Genomic DNA, 13,341 nt, shown 5'->3' on the forward strand with positions numbered 1-13,341 from the left:
TTTTTTTGTACGATTTTATGCATGTAATTACTGTAAACTTCGTGTAAAAATGCTTTATAATGAGATATTTCTTGTGCCTGGAACCAATTCATGTCATATACATTAATTCTTATGGGAAAAAATAATTAGGTGTTGGAACAAATCTGTGTTCGAATGGCCTTCTGGAACGAATTAAGTTCGATCTCCGGGGTACCACTGTATATCCAATTCGCGTTATGAAAACAACGCAGCGTTATGGGACAATAGACTGTATTGCATTTCAAGGGTACGTTGTTTATCGCTGGCTACATAAACCACAGTGGGGTTTACCCTGAAAAGAAACAGCAATACGTGGATTGGAAAAAACACCAAAACTATGCCGTTTAAAGACAAATTGGCTTAAGCCGCAAGTCGAGCCTGGGCAGGCCACAGCGTGAGACGGGGATGGTGGGCTGGTCGTGAAAGTAACAACCGAGTTGCAGCCAAAGGAGGAAACGTGCCCAAGAGGGCATCTGCCGCGGAAATGAAAAGTGATCATATCGGCTTGTGTTGTGCAGCTGCCGGGCGTGGATTGTTACATTACAAAGCTGTCCAATGATTGAAAAGGTTTTGGTGGGTTGTGAGGGTTGGGGGCCATCCATTTAGTAGGTACGCAAAAATCTGTCAAAGCCTGGCCCCTGCCCCCCTTCCTGTACGCACGCGGACATTTTACACCCCCCCTCCCCAACCTGCGTACGTTCGCCTGACGCACCCCCCCCCCCGAATCTTATTTAACGGCCGATATTTAATCCACGCAGAAATGATCAAGGATTAATAATATCAACGTGTTTAAGCAAACAGATAGTCCACCGCCGGCAGCATTAAATAATTAAGTTGCGTACCTTGGCCACTTATTTTGCTGAGCTGCGTGATAGCTGCAGTCAGGGGTACGGTGGCACACGAGTGACACCTCTCCCGGCAGTACTTGTTGTCTGACAGCTGGAGACACTGAACTGTGGCTCATTTGAAGGCCAATGTAGACAAATTATTATCGAGGCTTCACCCCCCCCCCCCCCGTTTCCTATGCGTACATTGTCAGTAGACCCCCCCCCCCCCATACGCAAGCGAACGCATTTGGGTTAACGCGCCTCCCCCTCCATGCATACGGACTCAATGGATGGCCTCTTGCTCATTTTTAATATGGGAGAGTGAGGAGTTGAGACCCATTTTCCCTCCCATGCAATTGCCTCAATATTTTTAAAGGGCAGCGATGCGGATTTTTAAAAAAACGTGCTTTCAAGGCGACAGAACGAAGGACAATAACTCGATCCATAATACAATGAATCTTAACAATATTTGGAATGTACTATCTATGCTTTGATTCGTTATGCACTATTGACACGCTATGCACAAGGACGCGAACCGACTGCGGCGGATAACAATTTCTTGACAACGCAGCACCACCAACTCTTCAAAGCTCTAGGGCGATCGATGGCAAGGAGTGGTGGTAGTAGCATCAACATTACCACCCATCGTGACCTCTGCGCCCTGAGCCGTCCGACGTTACCTCCTCTGCTTACGATTCCAGCATCAATTTCCGCTGGCTATTTAATGAGACCTCCTTTGCCAGAAACAAGATATAGGAATAGGTTTTACCCTTTTAACTGGCACAAAAACTGACACCTTTATTCAAGGCATCATGTTTGCAATGACCACAACACAAGCAGTCAAAATGCAAACAAAAAAGACAACTCTGATAATAATATGCACTGTCCTTGAATTTGATTGGTCCACACCCGAGACAGCTTTTCTTAGAGCCTAGTCTCCATTGGTGTTGGACCAGAAGACGCCAAAAGGCGTACAACTCAAAAACAGCGCACTATCAGAGTATTGAGGGCTCGGGGTGAGAGTTGTACGCCTTTTGGCGTCTTCTGGTCCAACACCAATGGAGACTAGGCTCTAAGAAAATCTGTCTCGGGTGTGGACCAATGAAATTCAAGGACAGTGCATATTATCATCAGAGTTGTCTTTTTTGTTTGCATTTTGACTGCTTGTATTGTGGTCATTGCAAACATGATGCCTTGAATAAAGGTGTCAGTTTTTGTGCCAGTTAAAAGGGTAAAACCTATTCCTATATCTTGTTTCTGGCAAAGGAGGTCTCATAATGTTAATGCTCACCCCGAGTCCTCAATACTCTGATAGTGCGCTGTTTTTGAGTTGAACGCCTTTTGGCGTCTTCTGGTCCAACACCAATGGAGACTAGGCTCTAAGAAAAGCTGTCTCGGGTGTGGACCAATCAAATTCAAGGACAGTGCATATTATTATCAGAGTTGTCTTTTTTTGTATGCATTTTGACTGCTTGTGTTGTGGTCATTGCAAACATGATGCCTTGAATAAAGGTGTCAGTTTTTGTGCCAGTTAAAAAGGTAAAACCTATTCCTATATCTTGTTTCTGGCAAAGGAGGTCTCATAATGTTAATGCTCACCCCGAGCCCTCAATACTCTGATAGTGCGCTGTTTTTGAGTTGAATGCCTTTTGGCGTCTTCTGGTCCAACACCAATGGAGACTAGGCTCTAAGAAAAGCTGTCTCGGGTGTGGACCAATCAAATTCAAGGACAGTGCATATTGTTATCAGAGTTGTCTTTTTTGTTTGCATTTTGACTGCTTGTGTTGTGGTCATTGCAAACATGATGCCTTGAATAAAGGTGTCAGTTTTTGTGCCAGTTAAAAAAGGTAAAACCTATTCCTATATTCCGCTGGCTAATAACGTAAATGGCTTCATTAGTTGTTTGTAGCACCTGTTTTTTTCTTCTGAAGCATATGTGGTGGGTATAAATGGAGACTCTGGCGTCACGTTGGAGGCAACACGTTTATTCCACGCTCACACTAAGGGGTAGCTGCCCCTTTACCAGTTACGCCAAGGTGGTAACCCACGGGGCTCGCTACCCTAACACACACAGCCCGCTCGCTACCCCTCCTCGGGACCCACTCGGGTCCGGGGTCCCGGGACAGCTCCTCTTCAGACGCGGCTTCTTCAGCAGCAACAACTCCCCCCGTCCCAACAGGGGACCCCCTTTATATCCCCCGTGCTCGGCTTGCTCCGCTCTCAGCCCCGCCCCCCTTCCGGGCCCCCCAGTAGGGATCCCCATTTGGGCACGTGGTCCCCTCGGGGGGGGGGGTAGGACCCCCTTGCCCCCTTGGCAGGACGTTCCGTGACGTGCCTTGGGCAAGAAGGCTCCGCATCCATGGACATGCGACGATGTCGCTACACATACATTTCCTCTCAGTTACTTAGTGTTTAAGTATTTATAGACAAAGCGCCCGGAAAGCAGCTGACCCTGTCATACCTCAAGCAAAGAGGGGTTGAGCCACGGTGGCTATGAGATGTTAACTACCTCGCTCGGCATACAGGAGGTCGTGGGTTCTACCCCGACCCTGACGCCCGCTGTATATTTGGAGTTTGTGTCTCTCTCTCTCTCTCTCCGTGGTCGCGTGCATTTTTCTCCTGGTCCTCCGGTTTTCCACTCCACATTTAGAATCACGCGTTTAGAGTATTCGGCTGCGATACATTTCCACACGATAAGCCAATTCTCTGAGCTATCAATTGTGGCCAGTTCGCGTCTGAAAAAGAGTTATATAGCTCAATGGGTCTTACCTGGTAAAATAAAAATAAAAATTAGGATAAGTGCTCGTGTGGGTGACTATTTATGAAACAGGTGCAGTCGGTGAAATGGGTAGTCGAGGGCGGTGAAGTCAAATCCATGTTGTCTTGTACTCTCTGGACCTACACCAGCCCAGTGACCAGCGCGGTGAAGTATGGTCAATTAACTCTCACTGCCTGCACAGTAAGAGGAGGTCCTCATCCAGCAGTAGATCGACGACACATGGCCTGTACATATTCGCGTACGGGTTACAACAATTACAAATACAATTAGAATGAAGGATTACGTTTTCCCGTTTTAGTCAAGTCGACACCAATGCTCATATCGTGCCATGACAGAAGCAGTGGAGTAAACTTTGCCAACGGAGCGGCGATAGGATTTGGCTAAAAAAAAGATTGTTTCATGGTTTAAGCCATTAGCTGAGTGTTGGCTGCAAATACTGTACGAGGTTGAATCCAGCTCAAATTGCGTGGCCAATGTGAACGAGATTCGGTCGTGAAAAGCCACTTCCGCCTCTGTGCAGACCAGTTGCCGTTATCTCAATGTTACTGCATTTCCGTCTGCAGGTCACAAAAAAAACACCACCCACCACCACCACCCTTCTAAGAACCACCCAGTGGCATTGCGTTGTGAGGACGCAGAGAGTCTGCTGGCCAGCCCAGAGCTTACGGGCTTGCCAATTCCATGCCGCAACCTCTGCGCGTTCTCGTTTAATGGGAAATATCAGCAGCGTGTTGGGAAGTGGACTTCGTTGAGGCCCGAACTAAATGACATTCGTCAAAGCCCAAAGCAGGTCGGTGATGTTCGTGACGTTGGCGAGAATGAATGGGATCGTTTATTGTGAAAGTGCTGTAAATTCGTACGTAATTGTGAATTCGTAATTATGTATATGGGACTGTATATTCAATTAAGAAATATATATATTTAGTAATGTCAATGTCGCGGATGGATTTAGAGTGCGGTTTGTGTTCAAAAGAGAGTTGTTATTTTGACCAGTGGCGTTTTACATGGATTGTCTGAGAAAAATCTAAATTATGAAAATATGGTTCCCTTCGATACGGTACTTATAATAGGGCAGTCATGCAAAACAGTTGGATGTACAATTGCTACTCTCTGGCTCTTCAAGCATACATAAATGACATAAATAATAGTCATACCCATTTAGTTGTGTTACCATAGTACTTTTCATATGGGACTCATCTCATGCAGCTGACAACGTTCAGAAAATAAAATCGGAAAGCAGCCAGGACCTGATCTGATGGTCCAACTCATCCCCACTTGAAACACAAAATGCAATCTCCGGTATCATGTGTTGAAGATGCTTAAGTCGTAAATCGTAGAATGTTTTTGTATAGTTTAATGGCCGTACAGTAGGTTGTGTTTTACTCTGAATGGCCACGTGTATCTCCCTCATCATGGGCTTTATTTTCTATTCGGCCATTGGGCTAATGTTTAAAAATATTAAACAGTCTGTGCTTTTCTTTTGTGGCTGTTGAGCACTTTTTGGTTGATTTATATCAAATTTCCACAGTAACATTACTTTAAAATGTAGGTATGTATGTTGAACTCCTTTCGCACCGTACGTAGCCAACCATGCTAATCGGAGTTGCGGATATAAATCATACCAGAACAAAGACATTCAAAACAGTTATGTAACGAACAAGCAGACATTAACACAGTTTACACGTGATATACAATATACACAATATACGGCAGTATATAAAGTTGTGTGTCGAGTAGGCCCCTGGTTACTCAGGGTAATAGGTACACATAATTATTGTGTTGGGAAACTTGGTTTATACAACTACATTTACAGTGACTGGGGTGCTGCTACAAGATCATGGTGCATACATTCTATAGATAACACAGACATCTTCATGTTCTATTCCTCCCGTTTGCCCTATCTTTTTCTCAAATATTTATTGTCGTGGGATTTGCGCGGTTAAGTCACACGCGAAGGTAAAATGGAAGTGTCACGTTTATATTTTAAAGCGTGATCATTAAATTGTATGTGCAAAAGATGGAGGTCAGCTATGGGAGATTAAAAAAAAACAGTCGTGTAACATTCAAGTTCAGTAATTTTGAGAGAGAGTGACATTTGGATTATGTAAAGAGCTGATGACATCAACTTTTGGTGCAGCAGCATTTCTATTTCGCAAGTGAAACATTTGGACTTCTTCAAGGAAATCGTCGTCATCAATCTGAAATTTCCCCACCTTGCTGCTTAAGGCTATTCAGACACCGTGGGGAAATCTACGTTTTCCCAGCTGCAGAAAAAAAACACCGCACATTTTAAATAGAAGTTTGGTGTGCCCCAGCTTGTCGCGCTCATTCTTATTCCTGGCCACCCCCTGTGTGTGTTTGTGTGTTCATCGGGGAGATTCTGAGATGCAGCAGTCGTAGTGGTAGATTTGGAAGCATGACCAATGAACATTTAGTTTGATGGGAGGTTGAGTAAGAAGGTCGTGTTTTTCTGGAATGCAGTCAGCGACACGGGTGGCGTGGCATTGAATAGTCGTTTCAACAATGTGAGTAAAAGCAACGGCAAAATGGATTTAGAAGTCGGTGATATAAAAAAAAACATTAATATTTTCCGAAATGCGAATGGAAGGCAAGAGAAGAGCCTGAGGATAGGCATGATGCTGTATATCCGTGTCAGGGGTTTGATTGAGGAGAGTATCTCGCTGCGTCGTATGACGTTTGACCATTGCGTTTGCAACAATTGTCAAATATCGAGATGAAAAATATGGAAGAGTTTCAATGGAGGGGGAATATAAATATTGACAGATGAAGACATTGCCAAATCTCAATATTTCTCATTTGTTCACAAATGGATTTTTTAAAATTATGCACGGGGCAAACTTCTGCAGCAGTTTATCACTAATGTCCCGCACCTCCGACTAGCACGGTTGGCTACGTACGGTGCGAAAGAAGTGCAACATATATACACAGTGCAGAACTTCTCCCGGCTGTGGTCGGTTCGTTCGGGGGAGGGGGGGCAAGCGATCACGTTTCAGAACACTAAGCGTACACTATTGAGGTCCTGGGTTAGAGTCCAGAGGTTTGTTATTTGACCAGTCTCTCAAGTGTAACGAGTTGACGGTCTCACCTCAGACCCCCCCACCCCCCTAACCGTGTGAAACAGCAGATAGCATTTTGGATGTCACTTCAACATTTGGTGGCACACGGCTGTAATCCGGCGTGGGTGGATCACACAGACGTTGAGGAACGTCCGTGGGCGACGAGGTGCCATAGCTTGCCAAGAGAAGGCGGTGCAGAAAATTGAGCACTTATATCATATGTTCCTTCTGCATGGGATACAGTGTTGCCCCCTCACACCTGTGGGGCTTTTCTCTTGAGTGCTCCGGTTTCCTCCCACACGTATATATTCATAAATTGTCTGAAGATATCATAACATATATGGAGGACTGCGGAGCTTGGGGAATTGTTGGCGCCAGCTCACCGCTTAGCTGTATTCCAGCAAGTCCGTGGATCATCAGCAGTTGTGAAGTAGAATTTGCATGAATGATGCTAAATAAAACGTAATAATTATTTTTCCAGCGGGGAGGAGCTAAATTAGATTTTATCGCGGTAAGATGAACATTCGTTACGGGGCAAGAGGAGCTTACCATCGCTGCAGTTTGGAATTTACCCGATTAATTCTTTGTTACCAAAAAGCAGATTGGTTTCTATGATCAGATGGCCATAAACTCATTCAATCATGTGATCCGAATTGAAATTGGATTAGTCAGTAATTCAAATACATGTAGTAATATCTGGATTGGATTTTGACTTAAAGCTTTCGTGACTGCAGGAATCCATACTCTTTGGGTCTTTCGGTAAAGTCACGTAGGTAGAAAAATAGTAATAAAAATCACGACGTTTCGATGTGTTACGGTCGAAACGTCGTGATTTTTATTTATTATTTTTCTATCTACGTGACTTTACCGAAAGACCCAAAGAGTATGGATTGGATTTTGTTTCATAATATTGTTAACGTGTTTATATAGCATAGGGAGGATTTGACACATTATTCACTATGCCTGATAGCTTAATGCGTAAAGTTATGGTATCATAATTAATATAAATGTATAAAATGAATATTCCAAGTATTCCAGTTGGCTTTAGCAGATACATAAATACTGCCATAAATTACGTGCCTTATTGAAGCGTAATGCCCAATGGTATAATAAGGCAAAATTACATTGCAAAATGTTTGTTAGGAAGGATACTAGGAAATGTAATTTAGCAAAACGGGGTAATAAGTGAGGGAAATTTAAAGTAAAAAAGATAATTTTAGATGTGTATCACCTTTACGATGTCGATATTATGTGTAAGCTTTTTTTATAACTGCTTTTTGCGTTTAGTTTGTTGTCCTTCCCCCACACCTCCGATTAGCACAGTTGGCTACGTACGGTGCGAAAGAAGTTCAACATACTGTATATACTACATACGTGCGGACTCATACGCTTATTGTAGTCTTCCAGATGCCACGGCAAGTTTCATGTTTTCCTGAAGATTAATGCCGTACATGTCGAAACTAATTATTATGAAGAGTTTTTATTATAATTTATTTTGTATTGGAATCAATGGAGGCTGGAGAAACCACGATTTGATTTGCAAATAAACTACGTTTTTCTATTAAGTATTTGCATCTATTAAGTTGCAGGAGTCAGCGTTTACTTCACAAATCTATTCTTTAAAAAAGATGTATTACCTCCCAAATATTAATCTCAATTGTGCTCGTGAAAAATTATATCGCTCGACAAATAATCGATTCAGCATTATCGGAGCTGTTCATCTCCCGTTTGTAAGAGAACGGCCCACGGAAATAGATATCCTGTAACTATATCTGAAAACCCGAGTGACCTCTTATCCACACGTTCGACGCATGGCAGTAAAACACATATTTGGAAATCCTTAGCCTGAATTTAGTCAAATGAAGTCCAGGACCAATTGTAAAATCATGTTACGTGCAGTCGTTGGTGACCAAATTTGAGGCCATCATCGCCTCGCTAAAACTTGAGAACCTGCTTTAACCATGGACAGTTTTACAAATTCGAACCCAGGTGCTCGGCAGTGTTAGCTCAGCGCTCTGCCACGTGAGTCACCTGGCCGCCCCAAATCAATGGTATCGTTCATGGAACATTGTTTAGTATTAGTCGTTACAGAGACTAAAGGACGCACAAACCCCCACCACTCAATATTCTATCACAATACTGTCTAGTTCTTTGGTGACGCATGCCTGTGATCCAGCACTTTGGAGTGAGGGTTTCGTTGGGATCGTGTCGATATTTTTGAAGCTCTCAACTTCCACTGTTGGGCTGTGGCTGGGAGATGGCTCGCAAGTGGTGTTCACGAACCCGTCTGGACAGAGCGTTGCTTATTATTTCCTGTGGTCCAGTTTCCTCACACGTGACAACCCAATACTGGAATTGACCAACCTTCCCGTTGCAGAACCCTCCTAAGGAAAGAGTCTGGAGACTCCGTGAAGCATAACGCTTAAATGGCTCTTTCACTCCGTTGTGTGGACTTTATACACATGCTGCAGATGATGGTCGCCCCGACTTTAATTTAAGAGCATGTAGAATGTACAATGCCTGCAGTTTTTTTTATGAAGCAAGCACCTATGGAGCAATGCAACAATTGAATCAATAAATTTTTTTGCAAAACGTGTAATTGTAACAGTGACGTACCATGGTGCATCACAACCGCACATGGCAGGCCAATGCGCTCATCTTGTCTGCAGTGAGGAGTTTAAAACGTAGCTCCACCTGCATCTGTGGAGCAATCCAAATTAAAAAGTGTTTTTAGATCATCCACAGTGTTGAATGTCAGCACGTTCAAAGTGCTGCTGCCCGGGATATGTCGGTGTGTATGTATCATCCCGACCCAAGTTCAGAGTGCTGCTGCGAGATTGTTCAGCACGAGGTTGAAACTTCGTTCATGAAAACATCGCTAAAAGAAATCAAGTTCGTCTTCAGTGATGTCGTCATGAGGATGAATCGTGACGGTCACGGCACAGCTCAAGTTTATTTTGGAAACGCGCGCGCGTGTGCGTGCGTGTGTGTGCGTGCGTGTGTGTGCGCGTGTGTGCGTGTGTGTGCGTGCGTGCTGAACACCGCGCGTGGGGAGCGGTGAGTCATGCAGCTGTCAGCGCGCTGTGCTTCGAACTTTCCTGGTCACGGCCAACACCGGTGACGATTATAATCGTCATAATTAAATATAATTATCTGAACCGGTCCTGGGTCTCCCCTAGGTCGACTCAGCCCCAATCGAGTTCCTTGTGTGGTGCGTCAACATCGCCACTGGGGAGATAAAGGCGGTCGGGCGTGGTGCTGCCCAAACACCCTCTCGTGTACTGTGCCGGCCGTCATAGGTGTTCACTAACAGCACTTGCCCCAACAGTCTACAAAGTACGGGTGGTGGGCTGGTGTCTCTGAACATTGTGTCGGCATTGGGATGTGTGGGTGTAAATGTGTCTCTGAATATTGTCGGCATCGGGATGTGTGGGTGTAAATGTGTCTCGGAATATTGTGTAGGTATTGAGATGTGTGGATGTAAATGTGTCTCTGAATATTGTGTCGGCACCGGGATGTGTGGGTGTAAATGTGTCTCTGAATATTGTGTCGGCATTGGGATGTGTGGATGTAAATGTGTCTCTGAATATTGTGTAGGCATCGGGCTGTGTGGGTGTAAATGTGTCTCTGCATACTGTGTAGGCATCGGGCTGTGTGGGTGTAAATGTGTCTCTGAATATTGTGTAGGCATCGGGATGTGTGGGTGTAAATGTGTCTCTGCATATTGTGTAGGCATTGGGATGTCTGGGTGTAAATGTGTCTCTGAATATTGTGTCGGCATCGGGATGTGTGGGTGTAAATGTGTCTCTGCATACTGTGTAGACATTGGGATGTGTGGGTGTAAATGTGTCATCCCTAACCACGGGCATTGTCGGTGGGCACAACATCGTGGCACCACGACCCTGGCAGACTTCCCACGACTCATCTCTGCCATGGGACTGGCTGCTGTTGCAGCAGAGGCAGCATGGGCTCTAAGCATTGTCAGAATAATGGGGGTTGTGTAAAGTTTCCATTTTGGAAATCTTATGCCACAATACATTCCACCCAGGGTTGGGGTTGAATCATTGATGATTATCAAGTAAACAAATATGACTGTACCAGATTTTACAGTTCTTTACATTTGTAGTGTTGCAAGGACGAGCAGACTTCTTAGGAGGCACACTCTGTTTAATGTATTATTTCCTTATACAATGCTTAACACACACAGAGGGATATACGGTCCCCTCACCCGATACCCTAGGGAGGCACAGCCTACGGACTTGGCGGGACTCACACGTCTACCGCTAACCTTCTTGATACCTAAGGAGGTACAGCCTCCGGACTTGGCGGGACTCACACGTCTACCGCTATCCTAGTCCTCCGGCTAGGACCTAGGGGAGGCTATCTGACCCACCGCTGGCCCGGTGGGTCCTGACCACTGGGTATGGCGAGCCTTAGCCCTTAGAAGGGCTGGAAGGCTGGTCCAGGGTCCTAGCTATGCTCCAGCCCAGTCTTCTGTCTTCTTGTAGGGAGAGAACTCCCCGAGGTCCGTTGGGTCATCCGTCTTATACTCCTTCGTGGCCAGGTAGAACCAATCATACATTCTAACGTGGAACCGTCTGATTGGTTCGTACCAAACCCTGGCTACGATCCGTTTCACCTCGACTGACCCCAACCGTTGTACCCAGGGGTAATTCTGCACTGCCCTGGTGGCATTGCAGGTTACGCAACAGCGCGTAGTTAACGCCTCTACACATTGAATCTGTCTGCAATGCTTCTGTTCGGTATTTGTTGCTTTAATAATGAGAGTACGATCGAACAGGCTGTCATTGCATGTGTAGTGTTTTTATTTCATGCGGACAACTTATTCTTCTCCTGTGTCACTTTTATTGAACATAACTCCGTCGTGATTTTCCCGCTTACGCTGCTTGTTCCGCTCTCTCACTCTCCTAGCCTCTCTACTGCTAGCCTGCTCTCACTCTCACTCTCCTAGCCTCTCTACTGCTAGCCTGCTCTCTCTCTCCTAGCCTCTCTATTGCTAGCCTGCTCTCTCTCTCCTCTAGCCTCTCTACTGCTAGCCTGCTTTCTCACTCACTCTCCTAGCCTCTCTACTGCTAGCCTGCTCTTACTCTCCCTCTCCTAGCCTCTCTACTGCTAACTTGCCTGCCACGCTCCTCTCGCCCCGCTGCTGGCCTACCATTACACACTGATAGCTTCCCACCGTAAACTCTACTAGCTTCTCTACTGCTAGCCTTCCGCTATACTCTCTGCTAGCTTCTCTACTGCTAGCTTCGCACATTCACGCTTAGGATCCCGCTAGCTTCTCTACTGCTAGCTTCTCTACTGCTAGACTCTCTACTGCTAGCTTCTCTACTGCTAGCTTCTCTACCCTCGTCTCTCCAACCTCGCCCTTGCCTCTAGTGGGGGTTCAGCCATCACCGCTGGAGAGGGCGAGCTGTGGAGAGCAGGGCCTTGGACTTCTCTCGTCTTTCCTCTTGTCATCACTCTGACAAACTCAACTCTCTCTCCCATGCTCTCGTTTATATCCCCCTCCTTATTAACTCCTTATTAACTCCTCATCGCCTCACACCCCGTGGTTTTCGCCGCTATCGCCTCAATCTCCCGTCAGCCGGGCGCCTGTTCCGCGCCTGCATTTGCAGCCAGCCAATCACCGCGATGAATCTTAATTGGCCGCCTGCATTTGCAGCCAGCCAATCACTGCTATGCATCTTAATTGGCCACCTGCATTTGCAGCCAGCCAATCACTGCTATGCATCTTAATTGGCCGTCCCCTTTCCGTTGCTCTCTCTCGCCGCACCTGTTCGCCCCGATGCGACCTCACTGTCCGTTACTCGCACATGCGTGCACACCGCTTGCAAACCCCCACGCGTGTTACTCCACTACACGTGTGTAGTGAGTTGAACTCTACACATGTGTAGTGAGTTTAACTGAGTCGCAGACGTACTTCTTGGAGGCAACACATTTATTAAAACCAGCACACGGGGTACAACCCCTTAACAAGATAACAACCTTATTGTGGTGGACCACCAGGCTAACTGCACTAATTACACTGGGAGTAGCTAGGCCTCGGCAAGGTAAGGTACAAGGTAGTAACAACGAGCCTACCTTTACCCTACCTTTTACCCTTACCCCATACAAATTACCCGATTACAGGGTAATTACTGGGGTACTACACATGAAAAAGTTTATAACGGTAAATGCTAGGTAGAGCACTTTATTCATATAGAATACTCTCGATTATTCCAATTTTACACGCTTGTTGTCGTTGTATCCTCAAATCTTGTAACTACATTTTAACCCACTTCCCAATGTGGTATCGACTGCAAACTTGGTATACTTATGTCATACTGATGACAATACTATATTCTATCATAAAAACATATATTTTTAAACATTCTTTTTTATATGTTATATTTCAGCTTGGGTCTAATTGTCCACGGTCAACTGACGTTGGCTGTAAATCACCACAGTCCCTTACGTACTGGCAAGCTTTCGGGCCACTTCTTGGAGTCGTGGAGTTCTGCCATTACTCGTACAGTACATTTCATAAAAGCGTGTTTTTACACGCTTTTATTTAACTCACTCTGTTGTATCCTCAACTCTGTCTGCTGTCGTATCCTCAAATCTTGTAACTAAATTT

The 13,341-nt window shown here is 45.3% G+C and overlaps 1 protein-coding gene across 1 annotated transcript in view; it reads left to right on the forward strand.

Moving 5' to 3' along the window:
- Window positions 1-1,602: 1,602 nt before the first annotated feature.
- LOC116941187 (SH3 domain-binding protein 2-like) overlaps window positions 1,603-13,341 on the forward strand; it is a 47,761-nt gene continuing 36,022 nt past the window's right edge. The window contains exon 1 of the mRNA XM_032951939.2: window positions 1,603-4,414. Coding sequence (XP_032807830.2) covers window positions 4,389-4,414 — 26 coding nt within the window. The 5' untranslated portion in view covers window positions 1,603-4,388. The remainder of the gene's footprint in view (window positions 4,415-13,341) is intronic.

The sequence above is a fragment of the Petromyzon marinus genome, chromosome 11 (genome assembly GCF_048934315.1).
Source record: "Petromyzon marinus isolate PM22_M1 ecotype Great Lakes invasive population chromosome 11, UKy_Petmar_22M1.pri1.0, whole genome shotgun sequence".
NCBI lineage: Eukaryota > Metazoa > Chordata > Hyperoartia > Petromyzontiformes > Petromyzontidae > Petromyzon > Petromyzon marinus.